Genomic DNA, 20,993 nt, shown 5'->3' on the forward strand with positions numbered 1-20,993 from the left:
CTTTCATTATAGATTCAAAGAACTCCCTAATTTGAAAAAAAATGCGATTGAAATTAATAGAAGCGATAAATTTCAAGGGTTCTACGTTCACGCTACGAAAAATTTTACGAAAATTGGGATTTCGGTATTGCAAAACCAAAGATAACCGAAAAACTTTAATGGAAAAACATGATGTAAGTCGCACATCAAAGGACACAATTTTTATCTAAATTAAAAAAATGTAGAGAAGAAGGAAAATAAATAGTGTATATGGATGAATCGTACATACACACCTCGCACGTTAATGGCAAAGGCTGGTCAGACTCTAGCAACGCCGGGATTAAAAAACCAATTTCCAAAGGGCAACGTCTTATTATAGCTCATGCCGGCAGTGAAAATGGTTTTATACCTGGTGCGTTGCTTATGTACTAATCTACGGACACAACGGGAGATGATCATAAGGAGGTGAACAGCGAAAACTACGAGAAATGGCTTAAAATCAGCTCATTCCAAATTTGCCGCAAAACTCCGTGCTAGTAGTTGATAATGCCCCATATCACAACAAACATACCGAAAAGATGCCAAATTCTAATACCAGGAAACAAGATATGATAGATTGGTTGAAAACTTGCAACATTCCAGTAAACACCCGACTAAACGAACCCGATATTTACGAAATTATCCCAAAACACAAACCAGAACATATTCAATATTCAATAGATAAAATAATGGCTGAACATGGTCATTCTGTTCTGCGGTTACCTCCGTATCACCCAGATTTTAACCCTATCGAAAATATATGGGCTCAAATAAAACAACATGTAGCCCAGCGTAATGTTGATATGAACATGATAAGCATCAGGAATCTTCTCCAAGAAAAGGTTAATATGATCGGTCCGGAAGACTGGCGAAAAGTTTGTCAGCACGCAGTTAAATGTGAAGAAAATTTCCGTAAATACGAAAATAGAATTGATAACTACAGTGACCAATTTATAATTGATACACATGACTCCGATAGTGATGATGATAGGCTCACACCATAGCATTAAAAATGGTAATATTAACGCAATTTTCTAATCTTGAAGTTTTACTTTTATATTATAAATTCAAATCTACTTCTCCTTCTTCTTGGTCGTGACCTCATGACTGAGGGACGTGACTACATTGGGCTATTCTTTCTGTCACTGCTCTCCAGGCCGTTCGATTTTCAGCCATTTGTATAGTTGCCTGGAGTGAAGTCCTGGTAACGTCTAGGACCACATCTGTCCATCTTCTGGGTGCACGCCCTCTACTCATTCGTCCATCGACACTCCCAGTAATAATACGTCTTTTAATGCGTGTGCGTGCCACGATGATTGTATGATCGAAGAAAATCCAATATGCGATAGGTATTCTCAGCTCTATATAATTTCTTCCAGAAGCGATACATGGTGAGATGACATTCTGTTTTCAAATGTACCTCCGGTCGAAATTCAAATTCTGATTCCATTTTATTTAAATTATGACAATAAGTCTAATCGCAATATAGTTATCTAGCGAAATTTAATTTAAGTGTCTTTAGATTAGGGTTTATTTTATGTTGATGCTAATTGTCCACTTAACTTTTTACGATAACTTCAAAAAGTTTTATCAGCTATTAAGAAAGCAGAATAGCAGTATCACCTTCGTACGTTACCGCCGTAAACCGAAGTCTTTTTCTAAATTACGAAGGTTCTTCTAAGATCTCACGCACTGTAGCAACCTCTCAAAATCAGTAAAATAGATAGAACCGAATATCTCTTAAGTCTGTCCGCATAGTAAATGTAATCTTAGAAATCGGACAGGCTATAATTGGGTTTCACAACTCTCAATAAATGACTTAAGCCCACAGGTAGAACTAAAAAATCGGCCAAGAGCATGTCGGGCCATGTTCAGTGAAGGGTTCCGTAGTTACCATTCTGTCAGAATAGGCTAAACGGGGGCTATTAGTAAAGTACAAGGTTACCTAGTAGCTTTACAGCGCTTTGTACGTATTTTTACTAAGAAAAGACTTTTGCAATAACTCAAAAACGGCTGGATCGATCATGGTCGCTATAGTTTATTTAAGCTTTTGTTTAACTTTTTTTTCCATATTTTATGGGTTCAAAAGTTAAAGGGGGACACATTTTTCTTTCGGAACGATTATTTCCGAAAATATTCACTTTATCAAAAAATTGTTGTTGGAGGCCCGTATAAGTTTTAAAAGACCTATCTTACGATACCCCACACCGTTGGGTTAAAGCAAAAAAAAAATTGTATAGTAGGTAAAGCCTGACAACAGTTTATTTAACCCTGAGATAGTGTCGCTGCAAACAGCTTACGTATGGCAATAATGTGCGTACGTCATGTATAGTCGGGGTAGTGGGCATTGGCTTCATGTTGATACTCGTATAATGTCAGAAACATTGCTTACAGATAATTCAGTTCTTTCAATTTACCTATTCGTCAAATCTGATTCTAAATATTCAATATTAATATATTCCTCGTTTTCTGACTCTGACGAAGTCTGATTTTCATCAGATGTTGTGTCGCTTTCAGGACCACCAACCTCGATTATAAAACGTTCAGTCTCCAATTCGATTATAGGATTTTTATCGTCGATCTACATAATACATAAACCTTAAATGAAATATTAAAGTTTAAACCAAACAACTAACCAGTTCAATAAAACCGCACTATAAAATGTCAATACCGGTCATGTCAACAACCAACTTCAAAACATTGTTTATTGGAATGCTATGTAATCCTTCGTCTTTTTTAAGTTGTAAGTATTTGATTGCATTCACTACAATTTTTTCGCATCTTTGGTATTTTTTTTGGCATTTTTGTAATAAAACCGGTTATATATGAATATATTCGTAGATATTTTCCGTTTGTTTACATCGGTGACATTCGATGACATCCAACGTTCGTTGTCAAAGAGTACTTGTTTCCAGTAAAAGAAATTAGTACCATTGAAAATCCGCAAAATGGCGAGGGTCAAATAAACTGTTGTGCTTTCTAGCACTAGCTATCTCGGAGCAAAGCTGCGGACGGACGCGGACAGACTACAGCCATGGCGAAACTATAAGGGTTTAACCCTAAAAAGGTTCAACTTCAGTCCCGGTAGATATATTGGCCGGGTTACCTACTCTCTAAAGGAAAACTGGACCCACATTAAATGTGGTAAATAAAGCTAATGCCTTTTATATGCTCCTTTTAGTTGAGGTTTGATTAAGCTCTATAAACAGGTTTATATTCTCTTGGTTACGCGTAGTTCAAACACTGCTGCCTTGGGAAGAGTAATTTTCCATATATGTATTACGTAAATATTGCGGTCCGTGGATTGAAGACAAATTGGTTAATTTGTTAACCTCAAACTAATTAATTTTCCTTACATGCCTACAGATAAAGGACAATAATATATTCTATACCCGGTGGCAAAAAAATAACTGCATTCCCGTTGCCAGGGAGGTTTTGGGATTATACTGAGCAACTTTTTTTCGGGTTTGGTCCCATAGTAAAAGTTGCTCAGTATAATCCCAAAACCTCCCTGGCAACTGGAATGCAGTTATTTTTTAGCCACCGTGTGTAGTACCAGTGTCTCAAACAATGTTATGCCCGAGGTTAAGGTTTTTATGGAACGAAATGATTTGTTAATTAAATATTCCAGTATGGAAATAAACTCAGCGTCAAAAAAATCGCACATCTTAACTTTTTTCTTTCAAGCGGTTTTAAACCTTTTATTATATAAGGGGTTACACGACTATGGGGCCTTATTTGAAAGGTTAAGAAACTCTCTATTGGAAAATCTCATAAAATTGACATTTGTCTCCACAAAAAAAGAAAATTTTCAGGAAAAAGGAATCAACGTGTATTCAGGCTAAAATTTCGAAGAATAAAAACACTACAAAATCAACAGATACAAAAAAATAAAACTTAAAACCGAACTTAAAACCTAGTGCTGCCTCCTCTTACCCTCCGAGTAGCTTCCGTGCTATCACTCATGACTGTCATGAGTGCCACGATGTGTTTTTGAGGAAAGTTGTTCCACTCCTCAATAATGGCGTCTTGAAGCTTGTCGAGAGAGCCAGGAGCAGGGTCCTGCGACCACACCCGCCTTTTTAGCTGATCCCAGAGATGTTCGATTGGGTTCAGGTCAGGGTTTCTTGCTGGCCACTCCATTACGGTGATCTCAACCTCACGCTGGTAGTCTCGCACAAAGAACGCTTTGTGGCAGCGCGCTTTGACATGCATAAACTGGAACTTGAGTCCAACAAAACCAGCATATGGGACCACATGCTCCTCCAAGATATTCGTTATGTAACGCCGAGCAATCAGGGATCCCTAGCTTTGACCACCTTCAGTGCAGGAAATGCACACGAGATCAGTTTTCCCGTCGATGGAAATGCCGCCCCAGAACATGCGAGATTCGCCCCCGTAGCAGATGGTTTCTTCGATGCAGGCTTGCGTGAATTGCTCTCCCTGCCTCCTGTACACCCTCCTGCATCCGTCGTTGGTGTAAAGGCATGCCCTCGTCTCGTCGAAAAAGAGAACATTCCTCTATTCTTCAAAGGTGTAATCTTCGTGCATTCGGGAAAATTGCCTTCTGGCTATTCAACGCTCTGGCTTTAGTTGGGGGCCTGTAGCAGCTCTACGGGGCAACATCATCTTCTCTCTCAGCCTTATTCCGATCGTAGAGATGCTCACTGCTGTTCTTCGAGCTTCTCGAAGCTGATGCTGAAGCTCAACAGCGTCTGAGAAACGGTTCTGCAAAAAGTTCGATACAATGTACCGGTTGTCTCTAGCAGAAGAGCAGCGTCGTCTCCCAGATCCAGGCCTCCTGATGTAACCACCAGTCTCCTGTAACCGCTGCAAGACTTGACGCACTCGGAAACGGCTTATGTTAAATCTTTCAGCAACTTGATACTGCCATAGTCCTGTTTGCAACAGTGCCACCTCTTGAGGTGCTTCTTCTGGCTTGGTATCCATGTCAAAGGGTTTTTTCTTGCTGTAACGTACAGTTGTGACCACAGTGATCTCTGGAGAGCGAATAACCCATAACTAACCTTTACCCCCCATTTTATACCCGTCCAGGATTGCACAACAAGAGACCCATTAAAATCGGATCTCGGCCCTTTTTTAAACAAAACGCCGATGTTTGGCGATGGTTGCTTTTCCGGAAAATGACGATTTCCCTCTTTAAAGTTCATTATTTGTGCTTTCAAATGATACCAATATCAATAGGGTTTAATGCATAAGATAAGAGCTATATTTGCTTGAAACGAATATTTGGCGAGGTGCGATTTTTTTGACGCCGAGCGTATCACTATCACTACACATTATTAAACAAACGGCGCGATTCGGGATGTGAATTAGAGATTAACTAGATACGATATAGTAAAGATATGTGGCGTCCCACGGGTAAAGGTACCTTATGGCGGTTGGCGCTTACGCTATTATTAACGTCGCTCCAATATATATACAATATATAAGGTACCTTTTGCCGTGGAACGTCACATATCTTTACTTTTTCATATCTAGTGAAACTCTAATTCATTTCCCGAATCGAGCCGAAAGTCCCCCGCCGCGTCTGTCTTTTTGTGTACGTATTTATATGTTCGCGATAAACTCAAAAAAATACTGAACGGATTTTAATGCGGTTTTCACCTATCAATAGAGTGATTATTGAGGAAGCTTTAGGTGTATAACTTGTTAACCCGTGCGAAGCTGGGGCGGGTCGCTAGTATGCTATAAATTTATGCAATACATAAAACTAGGAACGTTTTTAAATAAGTAAAAACAATGCTGATTTTCAAGATGTTCCAAATCCGCACTTTGAAAGATGCGACAAATAAAAGCCGTTAATTTTTAGGGCATTTGAGGTTCCAATCAGTTTATTTAAGTATCCAAGCAATAAACACAAAATTTTGTGCAAAATCTTTCTAAAGATAGGTCGAGAATGTATTAAAAAGCATATATGAAGAGTAGGAGTAATATATTATGTATTGTCGCGTGTCTACTGACTATAAAATCGGAACTAAGCATTTATTCTCCCCGGTGCTGTAAAATTTTATCAAAGTTCCGTTAACGCAGTGTTTTTTGTTATTATATGAATACGTAGGTATAATATTTGAAATAAGTATTCCATCATTTTCTCATAGATTCTATTTTCGGGACTGGATATTCACAAAAATATTGTATAACAACCCTAACAAAGGACACAAATCGTGAAATGAATGTCGTTCCTAAAATAAAAATACATCCACTCAAACATATTGTGTACCATCCTTTTATCACTAGCCGGGTAAAAATCAAACTACGCAATATCGGAACAGGAAAACAACCACGAACATAATTGCAATCATTATTAATAAAATTAAATATAATAGATAGGCTTCTGGGAATTAATTTTCGTAATGAAATAATTACATGTCAGAAAGACCCCCGCGGGAAATGCATGTTAGCGTGAATACAGTACTGATCCAGTTAACTTATTGCCCCCATGTTCGCTCGTAACTCTAGTTACTCGCATATTTATTCTCGCAAGACCTAATTAGCGCCAGAGATTTTGCCCCGATAAAAATATTGTTTGCTGCAGAAAGCAAGCGATTTTAAAGAGAAGATATTTTAAGCGAGGAAGCACAAACAAGTAGTAATTATAAAGTTTAGATATTTTTGAGGGTCTCATTGCTTGTTACGATTTTTATGTGCATACTTATTCGGAAAAAACTTGCTCATTTGGAAGAGGCCAATTCGAACGTAATGTACCTACGTTCCAATTGGCCTCCTTTAACACGTGCATTTCGCTCTTATTTGTCCGTATCCGTACATGTATTGGAGCGAGCAAGACGCACGGGTGAATTATAACAAAATAACACCTTTTAGATGTCTTTCTTGATGCCAAAATGTACCGTCAAACTAGAGTTTTCCCTTTGTCTGCTTTTTTCTAAAATGTTAATTATGAAAAGCCTACATTGTTTTCTTGCCTGTTTTATCCATTGTGATCGTACGCAAGAATTAATTTTTAAATCAACATTTAAGCCACTCTTTTGGCAATTTTGATGGCGGGTAATCTTCTATACATTTCTGGGTTAAGGATGACTCACGTTAGACCGGGCCGTGTCCGGGTCGGAGCTTTCGGCGCTTCATTTTCTATGGAAAGCATCACGTGACCACCTGTCATCCTGTCATAGAAAAGTAAGCGTCGGAAACTCCGGCCCAGACACGGCCCGGTCTAACGTGAGTCATCCTTTACATTGCCCATCATCACAAGTTTTATTTTTATTTTGGGCCTCTTTAGCTATAACCACAGAGCTATAGCCACAAGAATGTGGGCAAAATATTTAAAGAAATAAGATCCGTTCATCGTCACGTCACGTCATGGCACATATTTATTGTTAATTTAATAAGTTGGATTGTACTTGTTTCTTAAGGGATTTCCTAAGAAAACTTTAATCAACGCAATTAAGAAGAGGGGACACGCAAATGAAAGAAACCCATCAAAGAGGTACAGCGAAGAGGTTGAAACAAGTAGCAAGAAATACTTCGACAAAGAAAATAGTAATTACTTCAAGAAATGTAATTACGCCTGGTTCTTTGTGAAAACGAATAGAATGCAGCTTAGAGGTTCACTTAGAAACGGCCTTAGTCACTTGAGATGGACGGAGCGCGAAACAAGAATGGAAGACAATAATTAAGTAACAGTCAATTACGCGTTATATATTAAACTAAAGATAAATATATTCTTTATTGTTGTTTATGTTGCTATTTAAAAAGGGTAGGTACCTACACAAGTCACTAGAGTCAGACCAAGGCAAGTCTGCATCGATTTTGATAGCACACGCAGTGCAACAAGTGTTATTTATACGTCATAATTTTATAGAAGTTTGACGATTAAAATAAAACTTGCACTGCGTGAGCTATCAAAATCGTTGCAGACTTGTCTTGGTCTGACTTTATTTATTGAAATACTTATTTGAGGACGAATAATCTTATTATACATATAAAGATGTTTTGTCTTGAGCGGTGACATTAATGAAACTAAATGAAATCCAAATTGCTCTAATTTAGTTAAATTTAGTTTTTTACCCGACTAAGTTAAAGCAAAAGAGGGTTACTATTTTTACCGCTACGTACCTGTGTGGGTATTTGTTAATTTAAAACCGTCTGCCTGCATAGGTACCTACTTTGCCTTTTGCAAGGAATATGAAAAACATAATTTGTAAATATAAATTGCATTCAGCAAATTATTTTATGGCCATGAACTCAAATACACGACATATACGACACTATGCGTAAAGCAATTGTGAGTCAGGTGCACTTTGCTCGTGGTCTTCAGCAGGCGTTCAAGTGATTGTGTACTTTCATCACCTGGCACTACTTTCCCCCCATTTAAAACGCCTGGCATTGTTATATTTGAATTAAATACATAATTAGCTATTATGTCACACCAAACACAGAGCTCTATAAATTGCACACCTTCAATTGATTTTACGACCCCTTTGTTGCCCATCCACTCCCGCACCCACCGCTAAACAGCTGCCAGGCGCCCGGATTAATTAATAATGATAGTATGGCATACTAACTAGAGGGATTTCGTTGCTCTATAAATTGCATTCCTATTTCCGTGGCTAGCTCTTAGACCATATTATTCACTATTCAGAATAGATATATTCGTAAGTTTTTAAGGCCTGTTCACACCGGATGAGTGTGTGTAAACGCGCACGTGCATGTGCGCGTTGTAATCATTGACTTATATATATAAAGACGGGCCTTACGGGCATTAAGAATGGTGCTAATTCAGCGGTGTCACTCACGAATTCGAGCCAACTGTGCAGTCTAACGCAACTAGTTGCGACCAATCGCGCGCATGATGCGAACTCATCAACCAATCGCGTTGTGGCGTGGCGTTAGACTGCACGATTGGCTCGAACTCGTGTGCGTGACACCGCTGTACTGGTACCATTTTTAGTGCCCGTACCGTAAGGAAGTAATATATAAGACAATGGTTGTAATATACAGATCCTTATGAGAGGTAGCCACTAGCCACCGCTTGTGTGGCGCATGTGTATACGGCTCGAACATTTTAACGCACGTGCACGTAAACGTCCGCGTTACACGCCGGAAAAAATGCTAGTTCTTGTAACTTCATTGTTGCCAACTGGAAGTGATTACTTCATTACTTAAATTTTCTACGACTTACTTTATTTTATTTAGATTCTAATAAATGTATGACATTGCAAACACGCTATCGCTCCTACTAGTAAATTGCTAAGTGAGAACCAAGTTATTTTGAAAACACCTTATACTATTTTATTTTGTAATATCGAACCAATGATAACTTGAAAATTATACTAATAAATTACTGATTTTGATACGTGGTTGATTGTTGGTCCGACCCGCCCTTAATCTTTAACAATAAAAATATATCTACCGGCTGGGTCAAAAACAAAACTGTGTTCGCGTCTTTCCTGTGGACATACACAAGAGTTAAGGGCTATAAAGGTTAATTTTCTTATTTAACCCTTATGCACGTGAAAATGTACAGTTCGCGCGAACACGCTAGTTTTCTCTCCTGTGGGCAATAGTTAACAGCTTGTGGGCATGTTTAGTAATGATTTTATCATAGTTCTCTAAATAAAAGGAGGACCTTTTCACGTGGATAAGGGCTAAATAAGAAAATTAACCTTAATAGTCCTTAACTCTTGTGTATGTCTACAGGAAAGACGCGAACACAGTATTGTTTTTGACCCGGCTACCCCAAGTCTAAATGACACCTTCAGCCTTCAGCTGAGGCAAATCAAACTGAATATTTTACATGCTGAGCATCAAAACGTGCTTAATACTAACAAAATTATGTAGGAACTTACACCACATGTAGTACAATGACCTACAAAATAACATGGCATCTTTATGAATGGATTTAAATAATGTGCACTTTTGCAGCTCGCTGGCAACGCAACAACGCCAACAACCGATCCTTAAATCAAGATTCTCCAAGAATCAGGTCACACGTCGTCAAGTCGTCTAAGTTTGTTCCAGGGCTTCTATTTCTAGCTCCGGAAGATTTAACTGGAATCACTTTGAAAGGCAGCGCGGGTGCGCCAAATGGCCAGCTCAGGGAATAAATTGCGCGTAATTTTATTACCGGTCCCTTAACAGAAAAACTTTGAGCTAGCACGAGGTGGGCGGAAACTGTCCACTGTCGGGACTCGGGAATCCCACACCCCACACGTGCGGCATTTGTTGTTGGAAAATGATTTTTTATTTAATTGCCACTGTTTGAATTCATAAGTGGACGCTTTTAGAACTCGAACTCGATCAAAGTGAAAACAGAACAAAGTACCTTTAAATATTAAACATGGAAGGGTTGGGTTTGATTGAGCGTCGATTATTAAAATATGGACCCAACCTTGTGCTACTCCTATATGAAATAATCATGTTGGTACCTACTGATTGATATAAGTAGTATCACAGAAAAAGTAATCATGGTCTCGCATTAGAACTTCTCTATAAATATAGGCTGAAGATATTGTGATACAATAAAGAAATAGATATTACTTTTTAAATAGCAAAAAAAAATCAATAGAAAGGAAAACAATTTGTAACTATAGGTACCTATGTCACTAGTCATATTCATGAACTAAACTAAGAAGGTTAGGAATAAGTCAAACTTTTTCTTTAAAATCGAGTGCCAGCAATAACGAGTGATAGTTATTCGGGAATGCAGAGGTTTAAACCGCCTCAACCGATCTTTCTACGCTCAAACTCGAAGCAGAAGGTATACCTACCGATTGTGCTCCAGAGATCCTCTACTGGCAGTGCTTCCACTGCTGCAGTCCGACAGCTTTATGGTGGTCCCACGCTGGCTGTTATATAAAGGCCCCTGTACACAATGGGCCAGCGTGGGCCAGTCTGGGGGACGCATTTATGCGTTAGAGGGAACAAGTGATATTGCTATCTCATTCTACCGTATGGCTGCGTTCCTTGGACTGGCCGGCGCTGGCCCATTGTGTACAGGGCCCTTTGATGGTGTTTTATTATGTTGTCCCTGTCACACAATGTTATATAACAGCGAGTGTGGGACTATCATTACAACTCAGCAAGGCATGTAACGCTCCAGTCTCAATCATGTTGTCAAGGGAAAAATATAATTTAACCCAAGGATTTTATAGTACTTAGGTATAAAAGCTCTTTGGAAGTTAGTTAAAAATGTAGCCATATGTCACCCGTACGACAATAACGAATCAAGTGATACGTAATTCACCAAAATCGGTTCAATAGTTTTAGGAATACGATACCCAGGGTGGAACATACATAAAACAAAGTAACTGATCGAGCTGCAATTTGGCATAGGTACCTACTTCCGTATTTCCAATGATAATGCTATAATATGCTAATATGGAGCTGATCTGATGAATTGATGATGCAGTGGGCAGGTAGCCAAAGGAACTCTTTCATGGAAAAACATAAACACATTGAGTTTAGGCTCATTTGAAAGGTCTCGTCTCGAGAAGTACTGGATTTACATGCAAAAGAGAGAAAGTACAGTCGGCAATAAAAGTGTGCATCCATAAATATTTTTGACGATTACTTGTTTAATATTTAACATAGATAGGAAGGTACTTGGTACATGGCTATGGCTATGGCTTGGTATTGGTATAATTCTTAAGGATGACTCACGCCTGACCGGGCCGTGCCGGGGCCGAGGCGTCCGACGTGTCATTTTCTATGACGGCTGATCGGTGATCACGTGGTGCTTCCCATAGAAAACGAAGCGCCGGAAGCTCCGGCCCGGCCCTGGCCCGGTCTGGCATAAGTCATCCTTTACACCTAAAGCTTTACAATTATTAAAATTGTTTTCCAAAAAAACAAATAGCTTAATAATATGTTCCTCGTAACATGTGTCGCCGAGGTCGGTATTTCGTTGACAAATTAATGATCTCCATTTAGGTAGCATGTAATTATCAGGGTTCCATATGAAAAAACCTAATATGTAGGTGTTTCAACTTTAGGTAAATCGATTTTAGGTATTCTTATATGTACCTAACCCATTATTAGTTACCTGATGACGGACCGAAGCTACTCTTATAAAGTGTAGTGTTCTATTAAAGTAAATTCTTGCAGAAAATTCCCTTTCTGGTGTGACTTTGAAATCCGATCGAGGTAAAAGCAATAATGGAGCCTAATTAAGTTGTAACAATAGCACCACCTATTAGTAAGCTTCTCTAATTACTCTCAGATTAATCGCGAATAACTAAATAATTGTTCGTAAAAGAGCTCAACTTACATTAAAAATATATAGTTGATTAATAACAATTACCTCTTCAAAAACGGTAATGTTACTTATGTTTGAACACCCAGTAGTAAAATAAAGGTTAAATTTAATATTATGTACTTATATTTCATAGAAGTGATATCCTACTTATTATCGTCTTCGTCATTCATTTATATTGGTATTTTATGTAACCTAAAATCCAAACAAAATTCTATTCCTTATTGCCATTTTGATGTTTAATTTGGCACTAATACGAGAAAGTCTGTCTACCGTGACGTTTCTTCAAACAGTAACGTCACTTTTGACACTGACACTTCTAATCCATATCGATTCTATAGTTCGTCTTTTTAGCATTAGAAATAAGGTAAACAATCTTGATGTGTCTTCTAATTGAAAACCAAATTTTAAAAATAAGTTACGGCAAATATGTAACAATTATGAATCTAATACGATCATTTATATTCTTCTGCTTTCATAAGTAATAGTTACTGATTTTTAAAAAGCGTTTTTCAATAATAAGACATGTCAAGTTTGCTTACCTTCTATCAAGTTCTTTCTAATGCTAAAAAAACGAACTATAGATATTTTAATTGACGAATCTTAAAGTTCGAATCGGGCAGTGTGACTCCTGTGACATTTTGACTTAATGGTCTCAGCCATAGCTTCAGGAATACGTCTAAGTTATCCTTTAATCTTCATTGACCTGTTTCTGCCCCAGTGATTCTCTTTCATGATTCACTTACTTAGTCCCGAGTACATACAGATATGTATCTCACTTGCCTGATTGCCTGATTTCGGCTTAGCGATGAGGGTTGGCAATATGTAGTAAAAATTTTACACTGTATAAAGAGAAATAACCTAAAATTTTCGTGACTTTATCTATCTTAGCTAATCTACGTAACAATAAAAATGTACCTGAATTAAATCTCAGAGTAACATTACATTAAAAATAAAATATTATCTTGTTATGGCGTTCTTAAGAAAGGAAATTATGGACTACAAAATTATATAATTAACATCGTCGACGCAACTTAAGCAGATTATGAGTCTGTAAAGGGCGCTTAAGGTTGTCATTCGTTTAGAGAATCCTCGTTTAGTTGGATTCTTGTGTAAAATTGGGATTCCAAACAGACTTATGGGACAATTTCCTCAAATTGTATGTTCTTTGCATATCGGTCACATTACACATTCTGATTCTGTTTTCACTAAACGTTTCGTAAACGCGTTTGATGATCTATAGGGATAAAGGATTAATACTCAGCCGGCGTGGATCTATTTTGGTTCATTTAGCTTCGTTCTCTTATATATTTGATGTTCAATTCTGATAACAGATATCTAGGCTACGAGTATTACATCAAATATATGGTACTTATATCTGAACGTTTTATTGTCTTTTGTCAGTCACTTTTAACCAAGAAACAGATCTTTAAGGCAGAAAGTCGCTAATGGTCGAGACGCACGGGTAAATTTAGTTAGGCCCCTCAGCAAAGTTTGCCTGTACGAATACGTGAGTAAGAAGTTTCCCGATCGAAGCACGTGAACACATTTGTAATGTTGTTTTATTATTCCCGGTCCCGGAATTTTACTCATCTGTCCAAACATTGATGTTTTTGAAGCCCCGACCGAGTTTTGTTTTTGGTTAAATAATTCGGGAGAGGTTTTATGTATTTCTTCAAACAACGGCCTGCTTTTAATTTGCTAATGGAGCTGTTTTTGTAGATACCGAAATAATGTACCATGAAATCGTATTTTAACGTTGACCGATTAAACGACTAACTCATAAAACGCACAACTTAGTTACAGCTGCAACCTGTAAGTTAAAATGGAGCGTGTCTACATAATATACTACCCTGTATGAAAGTTTCCACGCTAGATTATTACTTGGTTTTTAAGTACATACCATTCGTAACAATAACAATCGTTAACAATCGATTTCGTGTCAACATAAGTAGATAGAAGGTGTACAGCGTAAATATTTTATATGAACAATATTACATAATGTGTTCTGTCCACTGCTCTTAAATGAATGTTTTTGATATCGACCGCCAAGATAATGACATTATGAATAAATAAAAGAGCTCAGTAAGCGACGGGCGATATTTAGTTTCCTAAATACTTAACATAATAAAGTAGTATGACAATCTTAACTCCTAGCGGGGCTACAAGAGCAAGTAGAGGTATTAATTACAAGAAATCACACGGATTAGATATTAGATTAGGTAAGGGACCTACAAAATCTATAATCATTATTAACTACTAGCTTCTCCCCGCGATTTTGTCCTCATAAGAAAGTGATGATGATAAAAACTATCCTTTGTACTTTCCTGGGCCTCAAAATATATCCCTACCAATACCAAATTCCATATACCTAAATCAGTTCAGTGGCTTAAGCGGGAAGAGGTATCAGACAGACAGAGAAGAGAGAGATAAGAAGAGAAGAGTTATACTGTCGCCTTTAAATTATATTATTAGGGTACATCCCTATAATATAGTTAAATAGTTACATACGCATAGAGACGCATCTTTTTAAGAACCAGTTAATTTAAACGTTAGTTAAGTAAAGTTAGTTCGAAGGCTTAAAGCAAAATACTGTAACAACGTACATTTATACTTTTGAAAAAAGGGTATAACGTAGTATTTTTTCAACAAGTAAACAAGTTTTATTTATTTTTCTATTTTCATATTTATTCGTTCAATTTGCAAGTCATGCTTACTAATCTGTAAAATACTGGTTTCACGGTATAAGCCTAAAAGCTTTTTGACTGACAAAATAAAAACCTGTTAACTTTTAATATTTTATATAGTTCATTACAGTTTAGGTAAACTTTAGACAGTTACTAACCATTAAGACGTTATTAATAAATGTTACCCTGAAAGTTTACTTTAGACTTTTGAAGATACTTTATTAATACAAAAGTCTTAATGTGTGTTTTGATATTTCTTTCTTTTATATATAATGTAATATGTTAACGTAAAGTCAAACTTTATTTTAGTAAATATAATTCAACCAAGAGTGTTAAATAATATTTGTATGTATGAAGAAAAAAGGGTACGTAGGTGTATAAATACGATGTCTCTGTTAATTTCTTTGAATATAGATTGCGTTGGGTTATTGTTGTATGTGTTTTTATATTTTACTTTTATTTTCTAGCTTCTGCATAGAATTTGTTTCTATATACCCCTTCCACTCCCCTCTCCCCCCTTCAGAGATGATTTCCAAGAACTATCTTATGTCCAATGAAATTTCGATTTTAAATTCTCACGGTAGAGCCTTTAGCCTCTTCTAGTGTACGTTCAAGAGAGTAATCGAATTCTTTTTCTTCTATTTACTTGGGTTCTCTTCTTATGTTTACGCAGCTACTTTGCTTCGCGTTTTCCCTCGCTCAATCTTGTTGCTCATCGCCCACACAACAGAAGTGGCTTTGCTCTTAAATATTAACGCAACACACTGGCGTGTAAATTACGCACTCCGAAGAAAGGGCTACAACAGTCATTTATCAAGCCAACACTGCTTTTAAAGTACCCACACACGATACACGGAGCATTAACTTGAGACGCGCATAGTATGTTCTACATTACACAGTTTAGGAGACGGTAGTCTACAGACGGAGTGAAACTTGAAAGACAGGAAGAATTTAAAGAGTTAGGTACCTACCTAAGAGAAAGAACTTAAGGTTGATATCAAAGTTTCCACTAGTATGAATAATTATTTTTAAAACTATTTAATACAAAACAACTGATTACATAATTATAAACAATTAAGTCATTCTTAACTTTCTTTAACTTTTTGGGGTAATTTTATTTATTGACGGGAATATATTAAAATAAAATCAAATCTTGTAATTAAGTTACTATTGCATTGCAAAAACCGTTTTCTGACGTAAATATGAAAAGGCGGATCCTATTTCATTAGAAATATAAGTGTATACTGTCTAGTTATGCCTATTAGTACTCGTACCTACGTATTTTTATTTAGCATATATTATTAAACAAATTTATGTAAGTAGTATGCATATTATTATATACATCATCATACTTTAACAACGTCTCAACGAGTTTATTTTTTGTTTATATTACTATTTACTCGATGTTTACTCGTTACTCGAGTTGTTACTTAAATTAAATTCGATAATATATACATATATATATATATAGGTAAGTCTAGTTTTTTAACTAGGTAAGTATTTACTGACCTAATCGTTGAGCCACTGTGGAGTTGTTAACATTTTGGTCTCGTGGTTTAGCCGCACGACGACAATAACTTAAACAGCAATTAAGCTGAATCGTACTTTGTCAAAGTTTAGGGAGTCACGTTTTTGTAAGAGATAATGAATGTTAATACTCTTAAAGCGGTGCCACCTCTCTAGATAAGTTACTCGAGACCGCAAATTTCATCACTTATGCAAATGACATGTCGCAAATGTTACTTAGGCCCACTTGCACCATTCCACTAACCCGGGGTTAACCGGTTAAACCTGGAGTTGCCATGGTTATCAGTACAATTTGACACTAGGTTAATGGTTTAACCGTTTAACCGTCGGGGTTAGTGGGATGGTGCAAGTGGGCCTTACTGTTTTATATTACAGTGAAGATTGATAATTTGTAAAAAATACCGTAAAAGGGCGTATAATTGCACAATTTACGTCCATAGGCACACTAAGACCCTTCTTCGAAAGTGTTTCGAAGAAAATTCATGAATGATTGAGCCGATGACAGAATAGGTACCTTTTTTGGAATAATTTGTTTAGTTTCTATATATTTGTTCTATCTGACAAGTTATTTTCCATTGCGGTAGGTACTTTCCTTTTCTCCGCCCTGGACTGTAACATATCGACTACCGTAGGCTCAAAAGTCAAAGGGCGTAAGGGACTAAATGGCGAAAATGAGTTATGAATGCAGTTATACTCAGTATTTTTTTCTCTATCGAGTGGTATATTTAACGTCTAAATAACTTAAAAAAAAATGTCCTTTAAGCCCTATGAAAAATCAATGCTTGAACACAATTTGCCAACGCATTTTGCCGTATCTGCCAACTCAAAAAAATGTTGTGAGACATTTTGGCGTAACTCCCAACTTTGTGTACGATACGCCCTTTTGCATCGGAAAATTTTCTTAAATCTGTGCTAATTTTTTGTCCGTTACGCCTATTTGCAGTAGATTTTTAAGTGCTAAATGTACGTTACGCCCATAACTAGTGGATATTTATACAACTATTAGAGAATTAAATGTAAGAGATACGTCAAGATACTACGTACAATTTCGAGTTTATAATTGTTGCTTTTTTGTGTTTAAGTGGGATGACCTTGTACTTTTCTTGTCAATTTTTTTATTAAGTAGGTACTTGCATTACCTGCTCATGTGCTCATTAATGCTTTAGTTATAGGGCTACTAAAATTTGACAATTTAGAATGAACTAGTGGGTACTTTGTTCATCAGTTCTATTAAAATAACTATATTTAAATGATATTTATGGTGATTAATTAAGGTGAGACTGATAACTTTTTGGTTTTGTATGTCACTTGGCCATTTGTAATTTTGATTTAGACGTAATATTAATACATACTTTTTTGTTTAAATAAATAAATAAAATAAAATATTAAAATAAAAATCGTTTATTGCAGACCAACAAAGTCCATAGGAGTGTTAGTAACATTCATCTTAATTGCCTAAAGGTTAGTGTACACAAAGAAAATAAAAACAATGCAGAGAAAATAAAAATATATAAAACAAAAAAAACTAAAATTAAAATCAAAACCACCCCGACTATTAGGACTACTTGTGCCTCCCTACCACTACCTCAACACAATACTTTGTTAGCGGGCAGTCTAGACGTTCGGCCATACACCTCAGCATGCTGTTGCCACTGCCGCGCACACGTTTCAGCAGTGAGGCTATTCTTTTTCGCCTAATAGCAAAAAAGTCGTCCGCCCTTGCTTCGGCAAACATGCCAGATGCACTGCAGTGCTTCGGCAGCCTCAACAGCATCCTGAGGATGTTATTATATTGTATGCGTTTAAACCCTAATTTATAGTATTAACCTTATGAAAGTTATTGTCACGTTGTGTGTGTATTGTAACGTTTGGATTTAAATCCATAGAAGTACGTACGCCTGGCCATATGGCTTTTTTACTACCTACTCTGATGTTATGTCATAAATAATCAAATATTAATTAAGTTTTACTGACCAAACAGACATACGAAATGTCAAAACTACTATTCTACCTACTTGTACAAGTAAAATTTATGATCATATTAAGATATACAAACAGAAATAACGCATAAATATACTTTTTATAATAAAAGTACTTAATTGTTATAAATTGTTTTGATATACATAAATAGATATAGACAGTTGGACAGCAGTGATTCTGTTGAAGTAATATAAAGAAATAAAAAAGTAAACATTGGTTTTGTGGCTAAAAAACGACCTTTTCCACGTTTAAGTATCCAAAATAACAAAAATGGGGAAAAAACTTAACAGTTATGAAGTAAGTTATGAATAAAACATTTGTAAATTATAGTACTTAGAAGTATGTATAGTGTTACTTAATTGCAAGTTGCCAATATTGCACCGAAATTGTTGGATTTACGCCAAATGGTACTAAAACAGTTTTATTTTTTGTACATTAAGCCCTTTTGCTAATATGATAAATCAAAAAAAAGAGGCGTAGGGGGGGACGCCCTTCTTAAAAACAGTCGTGTTTTTTGGCGTAACGGACATGCTATTTTCGTAAATAAGCATTGTTTTAAAAGTTCAACCAATCAGTTTAAAAGAGCTCAAAAAGTTAAGAATAAGCAACATACAAGCATCAGTTTATTAAAACAAACAAAAAAGTTATGATTTTTTTTTTCAAAATAAAACAGTTTTTTGGCTCTCCTGAAAAATCGCGTTGTGTCTGTTAAGCCCTTTGAGCCTACGGTAGTCGATATTTTATCTCTACATACATTCGTACTGGTATAAATAAATCTCTAAGTTAATATTAATACCAGGCTTCTGTATATTAAACTCACTATCCTGATACACAAATCAGACAACTCATGTTGTGTTACACACCGGTATATTTTTCATACAAATAAACCGCGGTATTCAATTTAGGTATTTATGTATATTTATGTACTTAATTTAGCTACTGTGATCAATCATTATGCTTACCTAAATACTATACTATAATATCCGAGAAATATTGTGAAAGGTATGAGATATTTTGATTTTTAGTTATAGGTACCGGTAATGGTCCCTGGTTACACAAACCATCTGGAGTCACTGCTGACGCCGTCATAACTCAATTCAATAAACAAATAAATTTTGGTTGAATTTCACTTACCTAACACCACCATCATGTGCAGAAACAGGGGTATCTTCCAAAACCGATGCGTCTTCATCTTGATGATTATTCAGTCGCCGGGTCATCAGACACTCGATCACTTACACACACACACTTCACACACGCACAACATCGAATATGATCACTATTATGCTGAAGTAGCACATGATGAACCGTTGCCGTATCTGAAAAAAAAAACACATTCACTTTAATTTCATAATAAGCTGATAAACTGACGTTACGCTATAATGCCACTGGCATTATGTAACTTGTTTAAATAAGTGAATTGTATATAACCATTAAGTCACTTCTGTAAATAGTGGTTATATATGTAAATAGAAGGTAAGCTGTCAGGACAAAAAAATACGATATAAGGTAAGAATGCTAAGCACGAAGAATTTCGTACATTTACCCGTCTCTTCCTCTGTATATCGCATTGTCCGCCGGCATCACGGACAGCAATATGAGCAATATAATTACGCGGGTGCGATAGAGATCAGAACAGACGGGTTAATGTAAGAAATCCTTTGTGCTTAGAGTCCTTACTTTATCATTTGCTATTTTCCAGTCGCTTTTCCGTGAAGGAAAATATTATTAGGAAACCGAACTAATCCAATAAAGCCTAGTTTCCCCTCTGGGGTGTAAGGTCAGATGGCAGTCGCCAAAAAGCCGGGACAACGCGAGGAATATGCCAGGATCAAATTAACTAAAAAGCTATGCTAGCTTCAGTAATGTGTCGCTAGTTCGAAACTACCTACAACTAGTGAAACTTATAAACCAGTATCACCAACAGATAACGTTTGTTTGGCTTCATTGGTAGGAAAAAAATACCCTCAATTAAGTTTATCGTTTTAATTTAAGTAAAATTAACCAGGATAAGTCGTAAAAGGCAAACCAGAGAAAAGATAGCTCCATTCTTTGAATTAAATAAATTAAGTCTACTCGTAAAGATTTGTATGAGGTACAGGGAATTTACTTTGATACGAAAATGCCTCGGGTGCTTAAAGAACAAACCACGCCGCCAGAAACCACCATATTATTTTACAATGGGGGTATTTTCATTATTTAACAAAAATTTTATTACACAATTACAAAATTTATATCATATATGCAAAGTCAGTATAATTTTCATGAAACACATTATAATCCAAGAAAAATTAAAAATTAAAAGACAAGGAAAAAAATACTTGTAAGTCGAAGTGACTTTAAAATGCAGGGGCGACTTAAAAATTTAAGTTTTTAAGCCATTATATATTTTTAACGGGGTTTTTGGTAGTAGGTACCTAAATAAGAATTAATAGTAATCTAATTTTTTATTCGATCAGTTTGAGAAAGTAAGTAATGAATAATGATTATTTTGTCGCCATTTTAATACTGTACTAAAACCCCAGAATTTCCTAAAGTCACCCCAT

General features: G+C 36.3%; 1 protein-coding gene across 2 annotated transcripts in view; it reads right to left on the minus strand.

The window, feature by feature from the left end:
* LOC134797725 (uncharacterized) overlaps positions 1–20,993 on the minus strand; it is an 86,568-nt gene that overhangs the window by 53,407 nt on the left and 12,168 nt on the right. Inside the window, exon 2 of one of the 2 annotated variants that reach the window (XM_063770079.1) lies at positions 19,582–19,766. In XM_063770079.1, the coding sequence (XP_063626149.1) occupies positions 19,582–19,639 (58 nt within the window). In that variant the 5' untranslated portion in view covers positions 19,640–19,766. Of the gene's footprint in view, positions 1–19,581; positions 19,772–20,993 lie in introns of those variants that run through there. The other variant, XM_063770088.1, reaches the window with a different exon arrangement.

The sequence above is a fragment of the Cydia splendana genome, chromosome 1 (assembly GCF_910591565.1).
Source record: "Cydia splendana chromosome 1, ilCydSple1.2, whole genome shotgun sequence".
Taxonomy (NCBI): domain Eukaryota; kingdom Metazoa; phylum Arthropoda; class Insecta; order Lepidoptera; family Tortricidae; genus Cydia; species Cydia splendana.